The sequence below is a fragment of the Coloeus monedula genome (genome assembly GCF_965178545.1).
Source record: "Coloeus monedula genome assembly, chromosome: 19".
Taxonomy (NCBI): Eukaryota; Metazoa; Chordata; class Aves; order Passeriformes; family Corvidae; genus Coloeus; species Coloeus monedula.
The window spans coordinates 8922071-8949800 of record NC_138799.1 but is presented as its reverse complement, the minus strand read 5'-3'; the positions used below and the strand labels follow the sequence as shown (position 1 = coordinate 8949800).

At 42.4% G+C, this 27730-nt stretch overlaps 1 protein-coding gene across 2 annotated transcripts in view; it reads left to right on the top strand.

The window, feature by feature from the left end:
* Positions 1–27431, top strand: part of PITPNC1 (phosphatidylinositol transfer protein cytoplasmic 1) — an 84553-nt gene extending 57122 nt beyond the window's left edge. Inside the window, exons 6-10 of one of the 2 annotated variants that reach the window (XM_082294162.1) lie at positions 2275–2370; positions 16012–16167; positions 16859–16922; positions 20222–20340; positions 23181–23319. In XM_082294162.1, the coding sequence (XP_082150288.1) occupies positions 2275–2370; positions 16012–16167; positions 16859–16922; positions 20222–20340; positions 23181–23186 (441 nt within the window). In that variant the 3' untranslated portion in view covers positions 23187–23319. Of the gene's footprint in view, positions 1–2274; positions 2371–16011; positions 16168–16858; positions 16923–20221; positions 20341–23180 lie in introns of both variants that reach the window. The other variant, XM_082294161.1, reaches the window with a different exon arrangement.
* Positions 27432–27730: the final 299 nt, after the last annotated feature.

Sequence of the window (27730 nt, the reverse complement as noted above, 5' to 3'; positions counted from 1 at the left end):
ACAGATTGGGAGCCTTATGCTTCTTTTTGTGGCCTTTAATCTTTTCCTTTAAAACTTTCAAGTTTCTCTAGTCTTTTTGATCCCAACCACAATAAACCCATCCTCCCTACAGGGTTTCAGACAATCCAAGATTCTGTGGCTAGGAGAGGAAACAAGAGAATTAGAGCTAAGAAAGAAATCAGTCTTGTTCTCTAATGACTTCTTATTTTCAACTGCTGATAGAATGAGAAGATTAAATCTCTAGCTGCAAATCTTGTGAGGACAATCTGAGAAAGGGAGAAGCATAAATGATTAGACTACAAGTTCTGCTGGCAAAGGGAAGTGAGAATGCCATACAGCAAACTTCTGGAATAGAGGAAATGGTCAGAGACAGCCTCGGCAGCAAATAAGGCATCGTTGAAATGGTTGAAAAATTCCTCCTGGTTTTGACATATTGGCAAAGGCATCTGTCATCCCCACTTCCATCACAGCATTTTAAAGAGAGAAAAGGAATTTAGAACTATTTTCACATGAGGTGAAATATGTGGATCAAGCCTGGGACAGACCACGGCACATTTCTTTGGATAAGATACTAGGTAATAATGTCCATTTAGGTCCTTGCAAATGGGCAGAGATTTGCATGTGCTTGAATTTATGGGGCTTGTACCTAAACCATGGACAGATTCAGAGCCTCAGCTGACCTGGTAAGGTCCATTTAAGAGCAATTTCCATTATTTTATAGAGATTATGGTGAAATACATCTTGTTCCAGAAATAGTTCAACTGATTTCATCAGGGGCTGCCCTGTATTTCTGAACTTGTTTAGGCAAAAAGCAAGTGAGGAAGCTTATAAAAGGTGACCTATATTATATATATAAACACAGAAGTGATTTACATCAACATACCCAATTCAGAGAAGGAGCACTACGGGGGAAGGGCTGCCCAGCACCAATTTGTTCAAATAATCAACATAATTTTTTTGCAAAACAACGACTGGAGAAGGATAATAATACAAATAAAACCAGGATGGAGTTTCTCTTTCTCAGTTCTTCTGCAGTGTCAGATGTGTGAACATGTTACATCCAGCTCAGTGAGCCTCCAGTGTTGCCTGTTTTATTCACTACCAAGACAAGTTAAAATTGTAGTCAAACTTCAGCTTTTCCTGTATTTGAAGGATGATTTCCTGAGCCGTGTTCTTCCTACCAGCTGGTTCCTGTGTTCACTGGAGTCCATTGCTCTTTTTGAATGCTTTAAATGGGCAACCCCAATGCTTTCAAAAGTAATGAAGTAGCATTTCCGTTACTAAAGAGTTGCTGGCATTTTGTATTTTTAACTGTTCCTCTAGAATTAAATTAAATCAACAGAACATTCACTGCATTTATTAAAAAAAAAAAAAAAAAAGAAAGAAAGAAAACAAAAATATTTTTGCTTCCTGGAAATTTCAGCTATAGAACATTGTGCCCCAAAGGAAAAAGCACATTGTGAGCTTGCTACTGATCCTGACAGTGGATGCACAACTTCCCTGAATTTCATGGCACTAATTCATGGTAGACTTTTAACTTGGTGCTGTTTCTAAGTCTCAGAATCATGAGGGAAATGTATTCCAGACGCAGTGTAAGTCACATGGGTCACTGAGATGCCTAAATAATTAAATTATGGACACAGGCACAGAAGGATACTGTGCTGCAGCTGCAAATGACCTGGATTTTCAAAATATCCCCATCGTTTGCCTTGCATAGAACAGGAGACTTGCTGTTCCAAACGAGGTCCTAAAGAATTGAAATATGTGTGCACAGATAGATGGGGGAAGCTTGCAGCTTCTGCTGAGGCAGTTCAACCAAAATTTTGATTCTCAATGTAAGAACAGCTTAGACTGAGTGTTCCCAGCAAATACCTGTACATTGCTGTAGTCCTTAGAGGGAAAAGGGTGAAAACACCCCGAGTCCAGAGAGTTGGGGTTTTTTCACAGTGACAGATTCTAGTACAAAGATTGGAGAATACAGTAAAACCAATCCAAATTGTTGACTTTACTGTTTGTAATCAAGGTCTCCATTTCAAAAAATCCAAGAAAGAACAGCAGTGGGAGCAGGAAGTGCTGAACACAATGTGTGCAGTAGGGTAGAGAATGTGACCATGTTCCTGCAAAAACTCAAGTATCTTACACAAAGCTGTTCAGGCACAAGCCTAAAATACATTCTGTTGCACAAGTCATTGAAACTGCTTGTAACAGTTATTCCAGGTGGATTTTGTGAGGGTGTTGTTCTGTAACAGCTTTGAATTTCTTTAACTCTTGCAGATTTTTGACAAAGAAGCTAAAGATCTGGAGCGAGAAGTCTGCTTTATTGATATTGCCAGTGATGAGATTCCCGAGCGCTATTACAAGGAATCAGAGGTAAGAGGCAACTTGGCTGTGAACTGGTGAGGAAGGGAAGGTAAGAGGCTTTAGAAGAGACTTGATAGGAATCAAAACCGTTTTATTTTTGTATAAAATCTTGCTGGTCAGTAATATTTCAAAAGTGTTTGGTCAGAGGAGAAGCAGACAGCAGGCTCTCTGTCTAGATTGCCTGACACTTTCTTTTGCAGATGATTCTTTGAAATGCTTTCCTATCCTTATCAGAACACATCCTGTACCAGACCTTTGATATTCAGCTGAATTATTCCAAACTAGAAAAGGCCTTTTCTTTGCATTATGAAGCTCAGTGAAGAGTTTGCAGATCTGAGCAGTTTTAAACATCTCTTACTTGCATCCCTCCCTGAACAGTAGGTCCTGCAAAGTGCCCAGGCCCAGCAAAGGACAGATGTGCTGCAGTGACAACAGGGCTGATGCACAATTGCTTGAGGGGAACAATGACACAAGACCAAGAGGGACTGAAGCACACTGCAGAGTGCAGCAGATCTGCCAAAAAGCATCAATGGCAGCAGGCACAGTCACTCTCCGAAAATTCCCTCAGAAATTGCTCCCATGTATATTTGATGGAGCACACCTTTGAAGAGCATGTTTCTTCGAGGTCAATGCAATTCACTGCTTGAAATCAGCAGCCACCATGCAAATGAGGATGAGGTCTCAATGTTTTAATCTCAGAGTTGAAAAATGATGGTTCACAACAAACAGCTAGAGAGGAATGATCAGATCTATGCTCACATTTAATTTTGGAGATACGATTTGCCTCTGGAGCCAAGTCTATATTCATAGCTGGCAGTGAGTATGGCAGCTGTTTAACTATCTAAAATGAGACTACATAATCATTTTTAGGATAGAAAGTGAAGACTTGCCAAGGAATATATTTCTATACTATAGGAGACATGATTTTCAGACTAGAAAAGTCAAGTACTTGTTATCTTCCGTTTATATAGATCCTACTTTGAATGTTATGTACGGGTCATAAACCAAAACTGAGTCTACAGCAGAATGAAAAGTAATTTTATTACTTTCCTTAGATAATGAAACCCATCTGTTTAGTACCAAAAATTATATAATACTCCTGAAACAGCTTTTTGGTCCCATCATCTTATCTGAACTCCACGGATTCTGGCTCCATTTAGGAATGAGCTGCTAATGGAATGGGTCAGCATTTGACTGTACTTTAAAGAAATCCTGTGAGATTTTTCATCCCAGTCTCTGCACTTCAGAAATTGTAAACACAAAGGTAACGTCCAGTTTTGCAACTTTCCTGCTCATTTTTAATATCCAACTATTAAGCATAATTTCCCTATTATTAATCTCCTGATACAGAAAACCAGGCTCATCTTAAAGGAGAAAAGCATTTCAGAGTCTTTGTGTTGCTATTTCAAGGACAAATCCAAAGACCTGATTCCAAGCAAAATGGAATTTTATAGGGGTTTAAACAACAAAAATAGCCCAGCATGATTTTTCTGTTGACTATCAAACTCTGTTTCAGAATTCATACAGAGCAGTAAGAACATGTTTAGCATTTAACTGTGCACATGCTGTAATTGATAGTGAATTAATAATAGTTGAAAACAGTGGATCTTCCACAGTTTACAAACTATGGGGGTTTTATGCTACCATATGATGAACATGAAGCCAAATTCCCATTTCTGATGAGGCCTCTTACATAATTTAGAGACTATAAAAATTTTTTAATGTTCGTAAATGTAAATTTCCGTCTGTTTTCAATCAGAACAGTAATTCTATGCAAATGATAAAGAGTTTGTGTTTCCCAAATAGCACCTTCAGAGATAGCTAAACCTGCTTAGTGTAAGCTTTTGAGAGGTATTTTAGTTGCACTAATAACAACAATTTGGCTGCTTTTAGATCATATAATCTGAACTGATACTAAGTTTAAAGATTAAAAGTGAAGTGCAATCCTCAGGATTTAACAATTAGATCCCACAGGATAAATGTCCTGACTCCCATCCAGAAAGACCAGTGAGAACAATTTTAACTTCAGGCATGTCAGTAATCTCTCCATTTCAGTGGCTCTTTCACAGGCTGAAAATAAAGCAAGTTCTTTATCAGGGTCAGCGTGTTTGGCAGCTTCTAGAAATGAGCTTTAATTTTCTTTACATCCTGATGAAAGCACATTCCTCTTCAATTAAAAATATACTTCAGATTTAACACCAAATGTCATTATTTAGCTGTAATATTTCATACTAGAGAGTGGCTTAAATAATTTAAACCCTTTGCACACTACTTCCACTGCTTGCTCAGTGCTGGTGCTTATGAGCCTGATGGTAGAGGGACAAAGCCAGTGCGTCCTGCCACCTATGATGTAAAAAGAAGTTTTTCAGTTGTCCTGACATGAATCATATAAATAGATTCCATTTTCATTTACATAATAGTGATTCCCACATAAAAAGACAAAATGTATAAACCATCCTTGTATATATAATATTCCATTTGAATTGAACAGCTCATTCTCACCGGTGCTGAGAGAGGAAATGTGTTCCATGAAAATGTCCTGGCTGAAGGGAAAAGGATTGAATTCAACTTCATGCATATTTGCTTTTCTCTCCTTCTAAATATTAACTAAAATTGAAAAGTGAAGCATCCAGTTAGCTGGAGGCTTAATGAGAGCTGTTGCTTCATGGCAGGACACTTTAAGGGAGCCTCTGCCAGTAATACTGAGGGATCTCTTGACAGAATCATCCAAGTGATTGGGATTCCCTTAAGGATGAAGGGCTTATCTGGAAGTGTGCACAGGAGGACTGAAAATCACCAAGTCAATAGTGAATCAGAAGACAGTTTTGTGAGCTGTTACAAACACTTACAGAGTCCAGTTCTGTCTTTTGTGGGGGTGAGCTGATGTCTGCCCTTGTAGAAGGCTGGAGGAGGTGGAACTGCAGCAATTCAGGTATCCCAAAGCAGGTGACCTCCCTTTAACTTCATGACCATCTACAAACTCCATCGTGAAGTAGCCACATCTTAAATATAGGGCTTTTTTACAAGCATGGGCCTAATCCTTTAAGTTTTAAGAAGTTTAAATGTGAGGTTTCAAATGGAGAAAGGTTGATTCTAGATCCCAGCTAACAGGTTTGCCTGTTTGTAAGGAGCCACGTGTTTCCAAATCTGGATGTACATATGGTGTCAAATACAGAATTTTGTATTTCTGTACAGAGAATGTACCAGCCAGGTAAGAGTAGTTGTACATTTTGTGAAGTCATTTCCTTGTGACTTTACCATCGATGAATATGTATCACCAGCTATATAGACAGATATATTTGTCTGAAATATAGAAAAGAACAAAGCTGAGCTATGCTGAGAAGTGAGGGCCTCCAGTGAATCATTCATGAAATGAAACATTTACCGTGGATATGAGCTACTGAGCAAAATGTTCTGTGCAAACATATTCAAGTTCTCAGAATTAACAATGTTTCATTTCCTGCTTATAACAAAGCAACAGAGAGCTGAACAAATGGAATAAACTTTTCAGGCTGCTTCTAAACAGATTCCATGCAGCTGCTGCAGTTTTCTTTTTCCATTGCTGGCTTTTCTCCTTTAGCACAGCTGCTCTGTGATAGGTCCACCTTACCTCTGTCCAGGTGCTTTCAGAGAAACAAAACCTCTGTCACATCACTAAACGATGGTAGCTGAAATAATCCAGCTGCCTCAGCCCCCCAGTGAGTGTGGGCACTTTGTCAGCACAGGAGTTCAGTGCAGGATATGCCAAAATTATGAACATTTCCTTTTCCTTACTCATTTAGTATGTGAGTTTACATAAAGGCTGGCTGGATTATCATATTTTAGCACCTCAGAACAGTCCCAATATTTACAGTTCTTAAGTATTTAGCTGGATCATCCAGAAAATACCATGTAATGGAAATTTTTTTTTAAGTCCTTAAAAAATGACTCCACATAAATGTTTATAGTAGCATCTTTACATCAAGAAATCTTTCCTGAGCCCTGGCTATAAGAGCTGAAATCCAAAACCTAGCAACTACTGCTAATGCTGAAATGCCAGATGACAGGTATTAAACCCGTGATTGGTTCTGAAATTCAAGATCAAACAAAATGGTCTTCAGCTTAAAGAGGGAAAAAATGATTGCACTTCAAAAGCACCATGATATTGCCATAGGAGTCAGAAAAAATTAATCCAGGCATTAAAAGGAAGGAAGGATCTGTTTCAGGGACATCTGGGTACTTCCAGGGAGAGAACAGGATGCGTGGCACAAGCAGGGTGCAGTTTCACCTCTGGGAGCAGGTTCAGCCTGGGGACCTTTGCCCATGCTGGAATGGCCACACAAGCAGCAAGGGGAAACAGAAGGATGGCAAGGCTGCCAAGGTGTCCCATGCAGGCTCCCAGCACACACAAGGAGGTGCTGCCAGCTCCAGGGTGGAGTGGCAGCTTCCAGCCAGGCCTGATACCATAGCAGAACTGAGGGCAAGTGTGCCATGCAGATTTGGAGATCTTCTGTAAACAACAAATGCATTTCATTATTTAACTCCAAGTACAAAGTAACAGCTCAGAATTAATTGTGAAAAGGCATTGCAACAACCCTGTGCTATGTTGGTGTTTGCTTACTGGAAAGGCTGTTACCATTCCATGTCTGATGCTCGTGACGTCCATGAGGAAAGTTAAGTGAATAAATGCTAAGTGATAAATAATATACTCCAACAATAACCATGTTGAGCCAGGACTCGTGGTCTAAGTAATAAACGCTGGGAGAGTGCTATGTTTGAAACCATATCCCATATGCAGGGGCTTTTATTTCATTGTAATTTTACATTTTATTCTCAACTAAGCCCAGCTCATGGGTTATTATGTTTCTGCTCTGTTGGCAGAAGTGCTATTTTAAAATCACTCTGCACCTGGCAATAATGTATTGCAAATACAGAGTAGGTTTTGCTCCTCTAGCAAAAGGATTTGCCAGATGGGCTTTCCTAATAAATTGTGTCTGATAAAAGGACGAGAAGGTTATTTAAACAAGAAGATTTTAGCTATGCCATTACATTTAAAAGATTGAGGATTTTACCAGTAGATAAATCAAGGGGAAAATAGTGCATAGACCCAGTATTCTTTGGATGATGCCTTCTCTAGGAAGAAAGGCATGGGTGTCTAAAAGCAAAAATAAGGAACACACAAAATTAATTATCTAAATAATAACATAAAAATGGGGTCAGAGCAAAGTTCAGCTTGCCCAGTTTCTAGTCATAGGAAGAAAAGCTTCAAGTATGTGTGCTGTGAGAGAAGCAGTGCTGGGTGCCACTGTAATTTCTAGTTGCTTTTAATGGAAAATTATCAGCCGTGCTTCATTTTTTGTTATAGAAGGACCTTATATGCCTAATTGCAGAAAGAATTCCAGGTTGTGAGTCTTAATCTGGCAATTTGAACCCACGAGTTAGGCACATAAAATCATTCTTGTCCAAGTTCTCATTAATTTCAATGGGCTTTGGAGCAGGCATTGAAGAGCAAAAGATGAGCAGTCCTGGTCCCACCAAAGTCCCTCTGGCAAAGCCTGCTGCCAATGGCTGTGGTAAATAACAGAGGCCAAGGAAAGGTGTAATTACATGCAAAATATAGAGGTGAATGTACAGGTTCTTCCCCTAAAGGCTTCCTTGTATGTACCATAGCACAAGTGCTGAGACAGGATTTGTTCTAAAACAGTCAAGATGTTGTTAAACACATAATTTTTTAGCAGCTGGGTTAAAGCCCAGGGATATTAGTTTTCCTTACAACAGCTCACCTCTGTCAAACACTTGTGCCCTTTGAATTGATGGCCCAGACATCGAATTCTCAAGTTGACTTTGCCCAATGTCACTGTGTGCCTTACATCCCCCTGCTTGACTCTTGTGCATCTTTGAGTCTCAGCTCCCTGAGCAAGCACTCAGTAAAGTCTTTAACACCTTGATCTTTCATACAGCAGGCTTGAAATCTGTTCCTCTGAGGTCTGGCTTCCATTCATCAGTCTGCAGTTTTATAGTACCAATATGTTAATGTTTTCAGAGAAGCAGGAATTTCCTAAGAGCTGTTTGATGTGAGTTGCCTGTACTGTTCGTCATCATCTGGCTCTTCCTGTGGAGCTGTCCAGACAATTTGTGACTAATCCTCATGTCCTTCAAGAAAAAGAGACAGGATTAAGGGATGCAGAGGTGCCATCCCTGGGTGCTGTTAAGGGAATTTGCACCTGGGAGTTATGTCATGGATGAGTTGCATTGCAGTTGGTGGGTGATTCAGGGACCAAGTTCAGAGTGATTCACTCTGTGTCCCCTTGTCTGATGGGTTAAACTCCCCAAACCAAACCAGACCCAACTCATAAAACTTGGGACCGAACAGTGATGCAAGGCCATTATTCATTATTTCATTTTTAGGAATTCTCAATATTTGATACTGATTCAAGTTGATTACATTAAATCCCTTTGGACTACACTGAAGTTATTCCATTATAGATCTGGTTATCTCTGAAGGGTGTTGGGAGCTCTCCTGGTTTTTTGGGGTTTTTTTGCTGTTAAAGGAATTTCTCCCCCCCCCCCCCCCCCCCCCCCCCCTACATGTTGCTAGGAGAACAAATACCTGGGTGCTTAAGAAAACCAAAAGAGCTGGCTGCTCCTTTTGTTTCACCTGGGTGTGTGGGCAGTTGGGTCTTTGGCGTTCGGACAGAGAGGAGTCTGCTTTCTTCAGCTGCTTTTCCTTGTGCTAGAAAGCCCCGGGATCCCAAAGCCGCCTTCCCTGCCCCGCTAGGAGCCGGGCTGTGGCCCCCCTGCCCCGCCGTTGCATCGAGCCTTCGCTACGCTGTAGCCGTGCTCTCCCTGCCTGCCCAGACCTCCGGGGGGGTTCCCCGTTTGGATACATCGTGTCTGCCACCCGGGATTTGTGCTCGTCCCTGCCATTCCAGCCTGCCGTTCCAGCCTGCCGTTCCAGCCTGCTGTTCCCGAGGGTCCGGTTGGACACCGGGATCGGCTGCCCAGGGGTTTGTGAAGCCTTTGTTCCATCCCTTCCCGGGATCCCAGGCCACCAGTGCCGCGTGCTCCCCGAGCTCGCTCCGGAGCGCCCCCTGCAGCCGCGGGGGAACCATCGCACCTGCCCTGCTCACCGGGAGCCGCCAGCGCCCCTGCCGGCTGCGAGCGGAACTGCACCCGAGGGGAAAGGGCCCGACAGCCGAGAAGGCTGGCACTGGGTTTGTGTTTGCTGTTACTGCCATAGTTATTGTTGTTTGTTTGACTGGTTATACACATATAGATATATAACAGTAAAGAACTGTTATTCCTATTTCCCACATCTTTGCCTAAAAGCCCCTTGATTTCAAAATTATAATAACTCGGAGGAAAAGGGGTTGCATCTGCCATTCCAAGGGAGGCTTCTGCCTTCCTTAGCAGATACCTGTCTTTCAAACCCAGGCAGATCTTGGTGCCCAATGTGGGGCCTGAAGGCATTAAGAGAGAGAGGTGAAAAAGGAATAACAGTTCCCGGATAACTGAATTTTGTGTGCTAGCTATTGGAACCTCGTTAGGCAGCACTATGTGGTCTAGTTTACCCTGGTTCGGGTGGCAGGTGGTCGTGACTATATTCTTCCCCTTTGCAGCTCCTTACCTAATACATGGGTCCTCTGACTAAGGCTACCATTGCTGTTATCCAGTTTGCACTATGGGTCGAGAAGGTGAGGAATTCATGGGCTTTTAACTTCCTCCGGAATGTGGGCACGTGGATAAATGGCTATCACACACTGAGCACATGTTTTTGGGGTTATGTTAAAAATGGTACCTTCTGTGATGAAATGACACCAGGGGAAGTTTTCTCCCAACCCCTCAACCAGTTCTTTGGGCCCACCCCACCAATTTTCAAAGGGTTTAGATACCCTCTGAGTACTAACCAACTGGTGCTGGTAGGCCTACTCTATTTAGGACTCAGGGATAAGTTGATATTGGCTTGGATAACTACCCAGACACCGGCCCAGAGACTAGAGATCCTACCCCAGAGCCTGATCCTGCCCCAGAACCTGACACAGCCCCAGACACTAGAGACCCTGCCCCACAGCCTGACCCTGCCCCACAGCCTGATACCGCCCAACAGCCCACCTCAGAAATGGACTACCCGAACTGGGTGGGGGTACTGGTGAAGGGGATCCAGGAGATGTGCCAGGAGATGGGCCAGGTACGACAGGAGATATGCCAAGTGCTAAGGGAATACACCTCCTCAGCTAGTGGAAAAACCCTCTCCCTGCCCCAAAGAGGGTGAGTCCAATGGTGTACCAGTGGAACCCACAGATGTTACAACCATCCAGGTGTCAGCTGAACCACAAGGACAACCACAGCCAGCAGCAGTCACCCCTGTGCAAAGGAGGAAGTGTAAGACCAAATCAGTACGACCAGTTAATGATGATGGGCAACCAAGGCCCTCACAACCAGCAGGAGAGCCAGAGCCAGAAATCATCACTGAGTCCCTGTCGTACGACAGTCTCCATAGTACGCGAAAAGACATTGTGCGGTGGGGGCGTGAGCCTTATACCACCTGGCTGCTTCGGGTTTGGGACCTTATGGGCACAGGTGTGCAACTGGATAGTGGTGAGGCAAGGTATTTGGGTTCCTTGACCCAAGACCCGGGTGTGGACCAGATATTTGTGAGGGAGCCAGGGCCCCTTTCTCTCTGGGAGCGGCTCTTAATGAGCGTGAGAGAAAGGTTCGTTCACAAAGACAGAATGCAGGAGTATCATCATAGAATGCAGTGGAAGACACTTGAGGAAGGGATCCAGCAGCTAAGAGAGGTGGCAGTATTAGAGATACTCTTTGGGAGGGATGGACAGCATGATAATGACCCCGATAAGGTCAGATGCACAGGACAGATGATGTGGAACCTGGGCAAAGCTAGGGCCACCGCAATACACCACCTTCATTGCAATGATTTCCACTGGGGCCCTGAACAGCAGCAAGCCTTCACCCAGATCAAGCAAGAAATCGCTCACACCGTAGCCGTTGGCCCAGTCAGGACAGGACCAGAGGTGAAGAACGTGCTCTACTCTGCAGCCGGGAACAATGGTCTGTCCTGGAGCCTTTGGCAGAAGCTGCCTGGTGAGACTCGGAGCCGACCACTGGGATTCTGGAGCCGAAGCTACAGAGGGTCCGAAGCCAACTATACTCCCACAGAGAAAGAGATCTTGGCAGCTTATGAAGGAGTCCAGGCTGTCTCAGAGGTAATCGGCACAGAGGCACAACTCCTCCTGGCACCCCGACTACCGGTGCTGGGGTGGATGTTCAAAGGAAAGGTTCCCTCCACGCATCACGCCACCGATGCTACTTGGAGCAAATGGATCGCCCTCATCACGCAGCGCGCCCGAATTAGAAACCCAAGTCACCCCGGGATCTTGGAAATAATTACAAACTGGCTGGAAGGTGAGACTTTTGGGTTATCTTCTGAAGAAGAAGAGGAGCAGGTGACATGTGCCGAAGAAGCCCCACCATATAACGAGCTACCCAAGAGTGAAAGACAATACGCCCTCTTCACTGATGGTTCCTGCCGAATTGTAGGCGCTAGCTGGAAATGGAAAGCCGCGGTATGGAGCCCCACACGACAAGTTGCACAGGCTACTGAAGGACAAGGTGGATCGAGCCAATTTGCCAAACTCAAAGCCATCCAATTAGCTCTAGACATAGCTGAAAGAGAGAAGTGGCCAAAGCTCTACCTCTACACTGATTCATGGATGGTAGCCAATGCTCTGTGGGGATGGCTGGAAAGGTGGAAGAAGGCCAACTGGCAGCAGAGAGGAAAACCAATCTGGGCTGCTGAAGAGTGGAAAGGCATTGCCACTTGGGTAGAGAAGCTATCCGTGAAGGTCCGTCATGTAGATGCTCACATCCCCAAGAGCCGGGCTAATGAAGAACATCGTAACAACAAACAGGTAGATCAGGCTGCAAAAATAGAGGTGTCCCAGATAGACTTAGATTGGCAACATAAAAGAGAGTTGTTCCTAGCTCGATGGGCCCATGATGCCTCAGGTCATCAGGACAGAGATGCCACCTATAAGTAGGCACGAGACCAAGGGGTGGATCTGACCATGGACAGTATCTCCCAGTGATCCATGATTGTGAGACATGCGCTGCGATCAAGCAGGCCAAGCGGGTGAAGCCCCTGTGGTATGGTGGGCGATGGTCCAAATACAAGTATGGGGAGGCCTGGCAGATTGATTACGTCACACTGCCTCAAACCCGCCAAGGTAAGCGCTGTGTGCTCACAATGGTAGAAGCCACCACTGGATGGCTGGAGACCTATCCTGTGCCTCACACTACAGCCCATAACACCATCCTGGGCCTGGAAAAGCAAGTCCTTTGGAGGCATGGCACCCCTGAGAGAATCTAGTCTAATAATGGGACTCATTTCAAGAACGGCCTTATAAACACCTGGGCTAGAGAACATGGCATAGAGGGGGTGTACCACATCCCTTACCATGCACCAGCAGCTGGGAAGGTTGAGCGGTGTAATGGATTGCTTAAAACCACCTTGAAGGCACTGGGTGGGGGGACTTTCAAAAACTGGGAGGTGCATTTAGCAAGAGCCACCTGGTTAGATAGCACCTGAGGCTCCACTAGCCGAGCAGGCCCTGCCCAATCTGAACCCCTACAAACAACAGACAGGGATAAGGTTCCAGTGGTGCACAAGAGGTATGCTTGGAAAAACTGTTTGGGTTAATTCTGCCTCGAGTAAAGACAAACCCATCTGTGGGGTTGTCTTTGCTCAGGGACCAGGTTGTACCTGGTGGGTGATGCAAAAGGCTGGAGAGACCCTATGCATACCTCAAGGGTGTTTTAGGGTGAACTACCCATGGCTCTGTACTTGTATCAGTATCAGCATGTATATATGTATATAATTCGGGCAATGCATGTATTCATATGGTTAAAAGGGTTAAGTTTCATGTAACATGTTAGTATGGGAAAAATTCGGGGTGGATAATGTTGGGGTTTTAGGAGCTCTCCTGGTTTTTTGGGGGCTTTTTTCCTGTTAAAGGAATTCCCCCCAGCCCCCCCCCCCCCCCCATACATGTTGCTAGGAGAACAAATACCTGGGTGCTTAAGAAAACCAAAAGAGCTGGCTGCTCCTTTTGTTTCACCTGGGTGTGTGGGCAGTTGGGTCTCTGGCATTCGGACAGAGAGGAGTCTGCTTTCTTCAGCTGCTTTTCCTTGTGCTAGAAAGCCCCGGGATCCCAAAGCCGCCTTCCCTGCCCCGCTAGGAGCCGGGCTGTGGCCCCCCTGCCCCGCCGTTGCATCGAGCCTTCGCTACGCTGTAGCCGTGCTCTCCCTGCCTGCCCAGACCTCCGGGGGGGTTCCCCGTTTGGATACACCTCGTCTGCCACCCAGGATTTGTGCTCGTCCCTGCCATTCCAGCCTGCCGTTCCAGCCTGCCGTTCCAGCCTGCTGTTCCCGAGGGTCCGGTTGGACACCGGGATCGGCTGCCCAGGGGTTTGTGAAGCCTTTGTTCCATCCCTTCCCGGGATCCCAGGCCACCAGTGCCGCGTGCTCCCCGAGCTCGCTCCGGAGCGCCCCCTGCAGCCGCGGGGGAACCATCGCACCTGCCCTGCTCACCGGGAGCCGCCAGCGCCCCTGCCGGCTGCGAGCGGAACTGCACCCGAGGGGAAAGGGCCCGACAGCCGAGAAGGCTGGCACTGGGTTTGTGATTGTTTGCTGTTACTGCCATAGTTGTTGTTTTGTTTGACTGGGTTTACATATATATATATATATATATATATATATATATATATATAACAGTAAAGAACTGTTATTCCTATTTCCCACATCTTTGCCTAAAAGCCCCTTGATTTCAAAATTATAATAACTCGGAGGAAAAGGGGTTGCATCTGCCATTCCAAGGGAGGCTTCTGCCTTCCTTAGCAGACACCTGTCTTTCAAACCAAGACAAAGGGTTATAAAGTACAACACTGAATTAAAGTGTGTATCTGAAATGCTGAATCAATGCAATGGCTCCATCACACCAGCACTGTATGTGAGTGTAAGAAAGAGCAGACCCTGACTTACAGGAAACTATTTTCCTTTTTAGAGATTCTTGTTTCACACAGGAATATTTTGCAGGTATATTTGAAATCATATTTTCTGCAATTATTTCTTTTTTCAAGGAACCTCCTACTAGAATGTTACACCTTTCTGAATATTATGCCTTCTTCCCTTTTTTCTTTTTATTAGTATTATTATTATATTGATTGCTCCAGGCAATGATCAATTATTAAACAACTCTTTCAACCAGAAAATGTGTAGCTCCATCTGTGGTTGAGCTTTGTTGGGTGAGAAGATTGGCAGCAGCCTGTGACCATGAGGTGTGCTGTACAGGGGGATGTTGCTCTGATAAATGATGTTGCTGAATTGTTTTTACGGTGATTTAACATTGAAACCTTATTATTCTGTGAGCTCAAAGTCTCCCCTTTGCAAAGCCTGTGTCAGCAATAAAAGCAGTGACTTTCACAGGGAGGAAAGACTATCACCTTATTAGAGCTTTGTAGAGAAGCTTTAATGGCAGAGCTTCAGTTTATGATAAAACCAGAAGTCAAGAGATAACTAAACAGTAGGAAACAGGAATGCTGGATGATGCATGAGCTCACACTGAATGAAACAAAATTATGATCAGAGTAGTTATCAAAATGTGTTAGTTTTTCTCCTGATTGTCATCCATTTAAGCACTGTTTGTTAAGTTATAACAAAGGATCTTCCCAGACCTCAGCACTGGGGAAAGAACACAGCTGAGTACTGGTGGTTACTTTTTAGGACAGATTTTAGAAGCTCCACTATGAATTTTCTGAAATGACAAAATTTTCAAGTTCTGACAATCAGTGCTTAACTGTAAATTATTTCTATTTACAAGGTATAATTAGCATGATTGGGCATAAAGGGAAATAGAATTATACCAATATGGAAAATAACACTTTCATAGATAAAACTCTATCTTGTACAGATGAAAGTAAACTTTAAAAAGATGAACTAATGCCTTTAATGGTTTTATGAAATTACATTGTAATTTCAATGTTGTCGTTTCTTTGATTTCCCAGTTTCTGAAAGAGAAATAGAGTTGGGATTACTCAGTGATTGCTCATAGCTCATATATAACCAGAGATGGCTGAACTGCAGGAGTTTCCTACCTAGCTTAGGATGTACAAGTTCATTTACAACTGAAAATGGCATTGTCAGGATCGGTGTTGAAGTGTCAAAGCTCCAACTGGACATGATTTCAGGAAGACAGGCATGGATAGAAAGTATGAGCAATTCACACCAAGGGACAGTGGAAAAGCAGGCCCTGAAGAAGCCACTTTTTTTTTTTTTTCCCCCCTACCAAAGGCGATAAATAACCCTTGGAGTGTGCTGCACTGTAATGACTTGTAATAACAGGTTTTCTTATAGCAGAATACATCCTGGATGATATGATTGTCAATGCATCTCCAAGAATATGCTGCCATCAATTCACTGCCAGTATTGGATTTTAGGATATCCTAGTGCATGTTAAAAATCAATTTCTTATTATTTTTTCATAATGTTTATTAGCATGTTTTAATATTTTATGTCTTATCAAAACTTTGACTTTAGCAAACTGACAAACACGACTTCCCCTCCTGCATGTCCCTGTATGTTTTCTTTGTTTTGCAGGATCCCAAATATTTCAAGTCACAGAAAACTGGGAGAGGCCAATTGAAAGAAGGCTGGAGAGAGACACATCAGCCAATTATGTGTTCCTACAAACTTGTGACTGTGAAATTTGAAGTCTGGGGACTTCAAACCAGAGTAGAGCAATTTGTACACAAGGTCAGTGAAACAGGACCTGTTTCTTATCCTTCACATAAGCAGAACTCAAGCACTCACAGGAATGTGACTATGGCTGTAGAGAAGCCTGGGAGCTCGAGCAAGTCTGTTCAGACCTCTCACGAGGTCTGAAAGATCTGAAGCAGAGCCCAGGACTTCAGTCTGGGTACAAACTTGACAAAGCCTGGAGCTGCTCAGGCCTAAGGTTGAGAGAAACTATCAATAACATTTTCAGTGCTGTGACCAATATATGAGCTGAAGTATTTCCCATACACATAGCAATGAGGTGCAGAATTCCTTAGAAACAGATAGTGGGAAAGCTTTCCAATCAGTCTACTAAAAAAATCAATTAATGAATAGCATAACTGCCAAGTGATAAAATTTTTCACAGTATTAACCTTCTACATGTTTGAAAAACTGAGAAAGGAATAGAAGAGATCCAGAATGTCTAATTGGCCAAAGAGTAGTGGATTCTGTACACATTCCCAAATGGATTCCCATGCTAGTCAAAGCCATGATTCAGTGTTGGCAACAGATCTACTTCCAGTGGGAAGCTGGACTAGGAGCCCTTGAGAGCCAGCATGTCTTTTTAGACACAAAACTGTCAGAGGGTTTCTCACTTTCCATCCTGTTGAAAGACATGGGTGAGATGTTTTGTTGCTGCTGAGGCCTTTAACTCTTTCCTTGTTTACAGGTGGTCAGAGACATCCTCCTGATCGGTCACCGGCAGGCATTTGCCTGGGTGGATGAGTGGTATGGTAAGTGTCCTCCAGAGTCAGCCCCTTTCAAAGGGGACAGTTAACAGCAGGTTTCCATTAACTTTCATGGATCATCAGGTCCCAGTGTGAGTTATTAATGGAGGAGGTGGAACCATATTAAAGATCATCTCCTTCCACCCTTCTGCCATGGGCAGGGACACCTTCCACTAGACCAGGTTGCTCCAAGCCCATCTGACCTGGCCTTGGACACTTCCAGGGATGCTGGATTTAGGCAGTAGGCAGCATCCAGGGATGCCTTTCCATCCCAGCATCTCGGTGTACCTGCACCAGTGCCCTCACCCTGCACTGCAGGCAGGCAGGAGTCATCTGTATGGAAAACCTCGTGCAGGTTTGAATAAAGCTTCTTCTTAAGGCTGCCTTAACTTGCAGTCATTTCCATGCTGCAAACTCCTAAGACCTCTGATCCAACACATTTCCAGCTTTTTAGGAAAGTTTTAAGCTATTGATATGGATTGCAACAAAGAAAAGATGGGGCTTTTCTGAAAAAGATGTACATAAGCATAAATCCTACGGGGTCTGATTCAGCAGCAGCTGCATGCAAAAAGTGTTGGGAATCCATGAGTCAGCTGTAGGGATATGGGCACTTCCAGTAGGACAAAGTAATCTGAATATCAAACCAGCCAATTACATTGTATAAAATGAGCTCACTGGGTTTGTTCCTTTTACATGTATTTTCTGTAAGACATATCCATATCACAGATACTGTTAAAACAGGTTCTGAGACAGTCCTGTAACATGTAATAGGAATTTGGCAATAGGAATTTGGCAATATATTTAGAATGTTTATCTAGACCCTCCTCGAGCTTCAGTAAACACCAATTTGGGCATTTCATGGGTGAGTGACACCCCTCTCATCAGAGCTCAGAACCACTGTGCATTGCTCAGGAACAGTCACTGCTGCAAACACATTTCAGAGGTGTCAGAGCCCTGCACTGGGATTTAACCACGAACTCAGTGGGCCCATTGTTTGGAAATAGAGAAAAAATTGCTTTTGAAATCACAGTGTTCTTATAAATTTAATACTGCATGAAAATCTTGTGCTGTAATGGTCATAAAAATACTGAAACTGCTAAAAATATCTATTCTTCTGGAATAGCTGTAAACTAGTAAGAGAATTTTATATCCAGTCAAAGAGAGATCTTCAGAGGTTTTTTTTTTTTTAATTTTAGATTTGTTTCTTTTTTTCCCTGAAATAGAACAATACGTTCTTTTTCATGTACCAAGTCGGGAAAACCGGTAGCTTTAAATGAAACATCCTGACTTCATGTAAAAATTGAGCCCATAAATTTGCTCCCAGTCTACCCAAAATATCTATACAGTGAGAGATGGAGAATGTTACTGAGGAGCAAAGTGTCAGCTGCAGTTTAGCAGATTCATTGATAATGATGACAAAGGAGTAGCCATGAAGTTAAACATACCAAACAGGTTTAGCCCAAAAACATTCCACAATAGGTTTTCTCCTCCTAAGTCTGAAATCACCCTGTCAAAAATACTCTTTCCACAAATGAAATATTGTGATACAGTTATCTTGTGGATTTTTCCTGTCAGAGTAAGAATTTTTTCTAACCAATATAGTGTACTTTTAAAAGCTCAATTTTCAGCCTAAGTACAAAACCTAAAAAATCTGGGCTTAATAAAATAGATATAAATAATGACTCAATATATAGCATCAAAAATATCCTTTTTAAGTGTCTACTAACACCTTTTAAAATGAAAGTTTGAGAGACCTGGAAATGATGGTAGTCAGCTAAACTGAATCAATCAGTGTAACAAAAAATGTGTTATGTTAATGACTGGTTGCTGTTACTGACCCTGTAAGTATGAATGTGTTTTGTCATTTAATTTACTAAACTGTATTTAGCTTTATTATTAAGAAATTCTATTTTCTCAGTGTTACTTACTAATAAAGAGCATGTTCTCTGCTTGGCAAAGTGCATCCCAGCATGTTACTGACACGGCTTCTGAGCTTATTTCTCATTCCAGATAACAGTGAAAGACTGAAAGAGTACGAGTTAGTGGTATTCCATGTGTCCTTTTGATCAAAATTTTAGACTGCGTTTCTTTTTACTGATGAATTACGACATTGTGCTGCCACTGACCAAAATTTTAGACTGCATTTCTTTTTACTAATAAATTACAACATTGTGCTGCCACTGTAACAGCTGAAGTATCTTGCCTTAAAAGCTGCCTTGTAAAATGCAGCAGGCATCTCATAGCACAGAACAAGGAGTGGTGTGATACAAGAATTCCCAAATCCCAGTGGCACATCATAAACTTGAGAACAATGGGAGTCTCAAGAGCAGATCACAGTGCATGATCAAAGGGGCACCCATTTGCAAGCAGACTGTGCTAATAAAATGCTCTTTAAGTGTTTTGAGTAAAAAGTTGATGGCTGTTTTTACAAGGCTCTGAAGTTCCCAAAGCATCATAAAGAACAGACCAAACTCTGACAACGCTCCCATTCTGACTCCTTACTCCCCAGTGGATTTATGGAAAGCATGGGAATACTCAGAAGAGTAAGGTCACAAGTCAATTGGATTCTTTATGTTGTTGCTGGAGCTGTGGTTGATGACAAATCCTGTTAAATGTGTAACCATTGCCTGGTGTTCCACAGCACCTTGCAGATTGTGCTGGGTGGCCACCCCCAGCCAGGCTGGGCAGTGCTCAGTGACCCTGCTGGTAGGATCAGCCTGATTTGTGGGATATTTCTAATTCTTATAATTAATTCAATTGCTTGAGGCTACACAACCATTAACATAGTCACTATTAATTTACTTATCAGTATAAGTTTTAGTTTCTGAATCTAAACTGGTGTGGGCTCTAACACTGAGAGTTTTGCTGGTTATGAGATGCGCAATGCAAAGTTAACAAAAACTCTTTTTACAAGCGCTGGAAAGGTAAGTAAATATTTATAATATTTCAGTATCTATTTTCTATTCCAAAGGATCTTCTAAAATCTCTTTAGAAGATCTTGGCCTTTGCCAAGGCCTGCATTTCAGTACTTCCTGCCTACCTTACATTACACGGATACTCCTAAACAATTTCCACTCCTTCCTGTTCTCTGACTCCCTTTGACTTAACCTCGCACCTTCCTTAGCTGACACAACTACCTTTATGAGGCAATTTTCATAAAGCTAGTTGCTCCTTGCTTTTTAAAAAATCCTTTGTTGGCTTCTGCTGAAAGATTTTGTGCTCCTAGAACCTTCTCCTTAGAAAAGAAAAAAATGAAGTTTGCACTGAATCAATGGAAAATGCCAACAATTTTGAACTTTTTACAGATATGACTATGGATGATGTTCGAGAATACGAGAAAAATATGCATGAAAAAACCAACATTAAAGTTTGCAACCAACATTCATCTACTGTGGATGAAATAGAGAGCCATGCCAAAGCAAGAGTATGTCAATTTTTAAAATGTATTGCCCATCCTCAGTCAATACATCTGCACAGACTAGAGAAGAGCAACCAATTGCTGATCAGTCAGTGGAATTTTGGGGAGGTTTTGCTTCAATAAGAACAGAATCTTTCTCCATGAAGTGTGATCTTGCCTTTCGTTTGCATTGTAAACCTGTCAGTTATGTAAGGGAGGGTGGGGTTGGGCTCATATACAGCTCCCTGGCTTCCAGAAAAACATAATGCTCAAATTTCAGTTGGATGCATAAAGAGGAAGTTAAAGAGGATTTTTACTTTCTATTCTTTGAATAGTTAAAAAATGCAGGAGTTCGCAGTGGTCCAGTCAAAAAGCCAAGAACATGGGGAGTGGAAAACTTCTATGGGACTCAGAAAATACTTTGTTTCACCAGGAAAAAAAAAATCTAATTAATTATTCACTCTTTTCAAGGTAACTTTAATGTCACCATCATCAGCTACCAACAAGGTGGAAGTATTTTCAGAAGTATGTAACAGTGGTTTGGAGAGAAGACCAGGTTTCTGTGTAGGTTCTTTGATTCAAAGTCTGGAGATTTCATAAAGTACTTAATTACCTAAGTTGGGCCCCACAAGTAGCGACCTAAAATTAGAGATTGATACTCTCTGCAAATAGAGAAGTTGCAGTGGCCTTTGCTCCTGAAATGTTCATTTCTGCTAATGGTGCTGTGGAACTTAGTGCTGGGTTTAGTCACGTAACCAGTGTGGGGCAAGGCCTGAACGGCTCCAAGTCTTTCCTTGGTTCTTGCTCAGTGTCAGTTGTCACCAGCCTGAGGAGGGCGTAGTCTCCAGGAAGGTAATTCCTGTGTTTGTAACACAGCAGCTTCACTGACATCAAGGTTATTCCTTAGTAGAGAATTAGTTCAGATTTTGGCTCTACACTTCAGGATTTGGTTCTGAATGAAGTCTGCCACCTGTAGTTTCCATGTGGAAAAATTGTCATTGAGGTCAGAACAGAAGTTGTTATTACCAAAAAAAAAAGTGAATCTGAGTCTTCCTAGTTCAGTGTAAGGACTGTTCTACTTGACTGTGTATCAGACCAGAAGGAAATTAGAGCAAATATAAGCTAAAAAGCAAAAATCAATTGAAGCATTTCATCTCTGAATTGAAAATGAAGAGTCTTGGAGGTTCCATTCAGCAAGACTTCACTTAAAAGGACAGTGCACTGAGAAACCTTCCTGTCCCCTTCATTTGTCCAAGGCAGCTTTTGGGTCACGTCATACAGAATTCCTCAATCAAAATCCCTGTCATTTCGGGGGGATTTGGGACCCTTTGAGTGCAGAAGCATTCATACACTGTTACATGGTGTGAAATGAAATGTAAACCAGCAAAACAGGTTCGAACCTCTCTCCAACACAAGTAGGTACAGTTCCTCTGGGACCATCTGTTTATTGCCAGCACTTCTGTCAGATCTGAAATAGGCAGCATTCTCACTCCTAATAACTGGCAGTGTGGGCTGGAAAGGTCCCTGGAATGTGGTGCAGGGGGGAGTGAAGGCAGCTGGCACCATGCTCGCTTTTGTTTATTTAATATGATGCTGGAACACAACATAAAGCTGCTTCAACAGCCAAGGTTGCACGTCTGCAGCTGTGTAGTGGTAAAAAGCATCAATGCCCTGGAAGGACAGGATTTTTTCACACACTTGGTAATCCCCACTGCCAGCCCTGTGCTTCAGACACTCAGATATGTGAGACTTCTTAATTGATTAAAAGACTACTGGTTTTATTTCTAGGTTTTTGAGCTTTCGTGTCTCAAAGAATTTATAAATGGTCTAATGAGATACTTCAAATTTATGAATTTAACTTGACATTCAGCAAAAATCTTAACATTGCTTTCAGTTGGCTCGGTGGGCGTCTTGCAGGCACTGCAGACATGGAGCAGCAGGTTCCAGAAGAGCCTTGCTGATTTTCTGCTCAACTTCCCAGTTTGTAGCAGATGTCTTTCCCTTGGGATTTTATCCGAAGTTTTGCTCGGCTCGGCTCCCGGCAGAGCCCGTCCATGCTGGGATCGCGCTGCCCTCTTGTGGGGTTCGGCAACACCGGGACGCCTCTGGCACCTCAGGACATGTCCTGGGCACCCGACTTTGCATTCTGAAGTGGCTTTAATCTCTCATCTCATTTTGCCTACATTTTGCAGGGAATTGAGCCGTGGATTTGTCACTTGCCCACCGATATTTAAGTGCAGTTTCTGGATGGAAAGTTGGGAAGCACGGCTTTGAAAGTTGTGCCTTTGTCGGGGGAGATGGAATTCTTTAGGCTTTATTAGTGAAAAAGCAAAACAGGCTCGGTCCTGTGCATGAAGCTGCAGCTACAAGTCAATGGAAGGAGAGAGAATTTTTCATCCCTTGATAATTACAGCAGATGAACAAACCATGACAACCCTTTGCCCATTTGGGCTCATAATCCAAATGAAAAATTTTAAATCCCTTTCAGTTATATTTTGTTTGAAGTTCCGAAAAATTCTACCTGCTGACCGTATATCCAAATGTACTCTTTACTTGCCTGTGGAATAGCTGGATTTTCCCAGCAATTAAAGAGGCAGCAATCTTTATTCAGCTCAGACCCAGGTAGAAGAACCACTAGTACGTGATTAATGTACTTAAAACTTTGTTTCCTTTACATTGTGCTTATTGTGCTCCATTCAGCTCGTTACAATGGGGAGGCATTCATGTGGAGAATCACTTAATGAGATGCATGATAAGCAATCATTCCCTGATTTAGGATTTGGATGGAAGTAGTTTAACTGAGTTAATGAAATTATTATTTGAAATTATTCTAACGTGCCTTTGTCTTTCATTCCTTCTCGTTGAAGACATGACAATGGATGAAGTCCGAGAGTTTGAACGAGCCACTCAGGAAGCTACCAACAAGAAGATTGGGATTTTCCCACCGGCAATATCTATCTCTAATATTTCCATGCCTTCCTCAACCCGCAGTGCTCCATCTAGTGCTCCATCAACTCCTCTCTCCACAGATGCTCCTGATTTCTTAACAGTTCCCAAAGATCGGCCTCGGAAAAAGTCTGCTCCAGAAACTCTCACTCTTCCAGATCCATCGAAAAAAAAATTTTAAATTAACCCTGCATGTTTCCTCCTGATAAGCCATGTCTGCCACAGCAAGAGTGACATAACTCAATTGCTACAAAGGTCATGGTGGTTTGTTGATTGTTTGGTTGTTTTGGGGTTTTTTTTGCTTCAAATGATCTTTCTGGTGTGGAAAGATGACTCCTTTCCTCAGACTTGATCCTTAAAACCTTCTGAAAAGTGCATGCAAGAGAAAGTAGTTTATATATTCCTAAAGTAGTGTTTCAAGCCATATGGTGCATCTTACTGACATCAATGGAACAGTCTGAGGGGATGCTATAAATGAAAATCAATCTTTCTGTAGCAGTATTCTGCCTGCAAACCCTCATCTAGGTCACAGCATTTATAATTAGGAGTAGGTATTAAGTAAATCTGCCAAGGACTTCTGAGGCAAATTAGTGCCAATTAGAATGCAGGGTTAACAGAAAAAAACCTCCCATTTTCTTCTTTTATAACCAATTTTAAAACCTTACCCACTCTCAGGCTTCTCCTGTGTGTTCATAAACCTTTGACCTGTAACTCATTGTACTTGAACACCAACAGATCCACATTTCGTTTAATACAACTCAGGATTTGGGGCCTAAAATATAAAACACAAATCTTTTCAAACCTAAAATATCACTGTATCAAAGCCCCAGCTGTAATTAACTATACTGACTTTGAGGTCATTGAACTATTTCTACCTTGCACAGAATTTGTAAAAGAAACCACCTATTTCATGTAGATAATGTATTTTACTAGCTCTTCCCCATCCTTTTGTGAACTCAGAGTGTTGGTGTTCATCAATGGTGTTCTGTGACATTGAAAAAAGGAGCTGAATTGTGTCAGTTAAGAAGCAAAAGCAATGAATTCTGTCTTTTCCTCGCTGGAAGAAGAGTGGTAGTCAGGCCGGGAGACCTTGAATGTAAAGGGAAGAAAACAAGACTCCTTTTGCTTTCCTGCCTCACATCTTTGCTAAACAGAACAATCTGCTGACAGACAGCTGAGTCCAGGCACTGCCTCGTCTGGAGAAGGGGGACAAAATCAGTCACTTTAAAAAGCAAACAAATCGTGGGTGATGTTGAGCAGCCAGAAGTGCTCTTCCTGGTCTGTGTGTGAAATCACTCTTAAATCTCAGGAATTAAACTGTAGACAAGGATGTTTCTCAGAGGGAAGCGTAGATTGTGGAAGAAGGAGAAAAATAGATGGCAGGAGTGGTCTCTTCCTTCCTTCCTGTTCAATGCATAAACTGAGCGAGACCCTTTTCCCGCTGCCCCCGCTTTGGGGCACTTTGCTCTCTTCCACACAAGTTACTATTTGAGGGCTGCTGCAGTTCCTGTCTCTTGGTGACATTCAATGGGCCACTGTTCAATTCCCAGGGAATGACAGCTCTTACCTGAATCATGATCCAAGTGGGTGATACTTTGTACCACCACTGACATGGTTCATGGATTGAGAAAAAAAGAGACTTCTCCAGAACTGAGCTATCACTGAATATTGAACACTCAGTTTGGGGGTGCCCAAACCTGGGGCACAGTGGCTGAAATGTACTGAGCTCCTCACTGGCTGCAGCTGCAGTACAAGTTTTGTGGAATGTGTGGTATTTAGCAGGAAGTTTTAGGGGCAGAAGTAATTCCACTGCCAACCTGCACTGAAACAAGTGTTCATTTGTCTGATAGTGAAAATCCTGCAGCCAGCAAAATCCAGGAGCTCTCTGTAGGTTTGCTGTGGTCTGACTTCCTGCATTCTCCCATGTCTTGTCTATGCTTGGCTTTGCTTTTCTTCCCAGAGCTGGTAATTCCAAGTGATTGGTGACTTGATGGGTGATGTTCTGTTTAAAAAGAAGTCGCTGTAATACTGAAAACAAAACTTTCCTACATTGGTTTATGATTTCAGCTTAACAAGGGTGCACATTATCGAATCATAGGATCATGTGTAATCTTTTTATTGTTAATATTGATTTAGTATCAAGATTGGAACATTAGCAGCAAAGGGAAGCCTTTGAAAACATAAAGCTTTGTTTGGTTGTTTTCTCATTGCCTGACTTTGGCCCATACAGAAATAGTTCAGGTCTGCTCCACCTGAACGTCTGTTTTAATGGATTTTTAATTTGTCCAATACAAATTTACTCAGCTCTATTCACAGTGTCCTTGTGCTCACACGTGGCTGTTTCTATTCACATTTTGGTATCTGGGTTTGACACAGATTATTAGATCACAGCAGTCCCACCTTTACTCATGTTTAACTGATTGATTTCCAATCCTGGGTGGATAATTGATTATGATATTAAGTAGGTTTGGGGATAAGACATTTGTGAAAATTATTAGCTTACTTGAACAGGACAGATTTGAGTATCTGCCTGGCAGAGATGTGCTCAGCTTTAGTGTCCCCACAGCTCGATTCACCACTGGCAGGGTCAGGAACAGCCACTCTGCCTCCATGCTGCTGCCTAATCAAGGCCAATTAAAAGATCTGTAATGTGTCCCTGCTTTGGATAAGAGTACCCCAGGCTTTCACTGTCTGTGGAAGTACCCAATGCTGAGTTCTGCCTTGCTCTCTCCACCAGTCACCACTCATTTGGTCAATACAATCTTTAAATGTCTTTTTCTGTTTGGTTGGTTGCTATTTAGGGTAAGATAGAATATTCCCAGCAAGTACACAAACCCACATGAAATGAAATGAGAAGGAAGGTCTGAGTATTTCAGTGTAACACCTTGAGGAGAAGGGGTTGTTTTCAGTACTGATTTTTCCCAGTGCTTTCTATTGTATTTTCAAACATGTTTATTGGGATTAAAATAGAGAGTTTGGCAGGTGTTCCTCACTTTGTTTGCAAAAATAAAAGCTGTGGTTATTTACTGGGTACAGCTTCAGAGCATGGTGCCCTGCAGCAGAGCCGAGCAGGCACCACAGTCGTGTTCCTCTTCTGTGCCACAGTGACAAGAATTTCGTGATGCAGCTCTGCTAGGACTTGGCAAGGAATTTTTTATCAAGGAGAATACAGTTTAGAGCAAAAAATGTGATGAGTTTGTTCAGGTTTCTATGAAAAGCTCCAAGCTTTGCTTGTACTTGTGTGTATTTTGGATAGAGCAATCATTACAAAACAACTGGCAATTCAGTGCAGCTTCAGAAGGGTCGACCTCCTAAAAACTCAAAAAGGGAGGGACCCATAAAAGTTGTAAGGAGCAGCACATTCCTGAAACACGTACTTAATGGGATTTCTTATGAATGTAATGGTTAATTTTGTAAAGGACTGGATAAATCCTATGGGAAGAAACGATTTGACCTTGTTCTTTGGCTTTTTTGATTATTCTGGAAGGTGATTTTGTGACATCTAGTAGCAAACTTGCATTAATTGCTGCTGTAGAGACTTTGAAACTGAAACATTTGTTCCTTGGATTTCAGTTTGTAACAAGACTGCTATACTTTGTTAAAACTGCTTTGAAGCTTGCTGCACTACAACTTCAAAATAATGTGTTATCCTTTGAAACAAGCCAGATGTATATGCTTTTTATGAATTAGTGAGTGCAGTAAGAGACAATTCAAGATCTTGTCAATAGGAGACTTTCTGTTGCCATCGTTTGGACTTGGTTTTCTATGTGTAAGTTAAAATTGCTAAATAAGTCTAACAATGTTTTGCTTTAAATGAACAGCATGGTCATTGAATTACTATCTCCTGTAGTTTTGTGGTGTCACTAAAACAGGTTTTATTGGTTCATTTCATTACTGTGATAATTCCACGTGATTCTGTATGTCCAGTAATTAATTTTTTTTATCTAGAGCACTGATGGCAACATCAGGCAATACATCACCACCATCAAAGAAGGACCAAGTCTTGATTTGCTCTGCACGTTAAATAATGCAAGGCTCAGCACGAGAATTTGACTGTCATTTTTCTCATATCACTTAGTTTCTGGGTTTTTTCCAAGTTATTTATTATTTTTAATATTGTATTTTTCCTTGCATTTTGTTGTAAATAAACTACCAACAACTATTCTTTACAATGGTGGCTGTTTTCTCTTCCTGGGTCTCCTGTAGGCAGGAGCCTCCTCATTAACATGTACCATTGACATTTCTACCCCAGCGCTGCAAGTCACTTCCTCAAAATTAAATAGAACGAAGAATTAGCTTTGTGAGGAAAATTTAAAGCACTTACAACTTCTCCTGGGTTCTGTTGTGCCTCAGCTCTGTAAAAGTTTTATCGGGGCAGGTGCCCCATTAGTCTGGCATTAGCCCATTCACTTGCAAATGTCAACCATTTGGTTGACAAGGAAGTTTTTCAGTGGGGAATCTAATTCTTTAT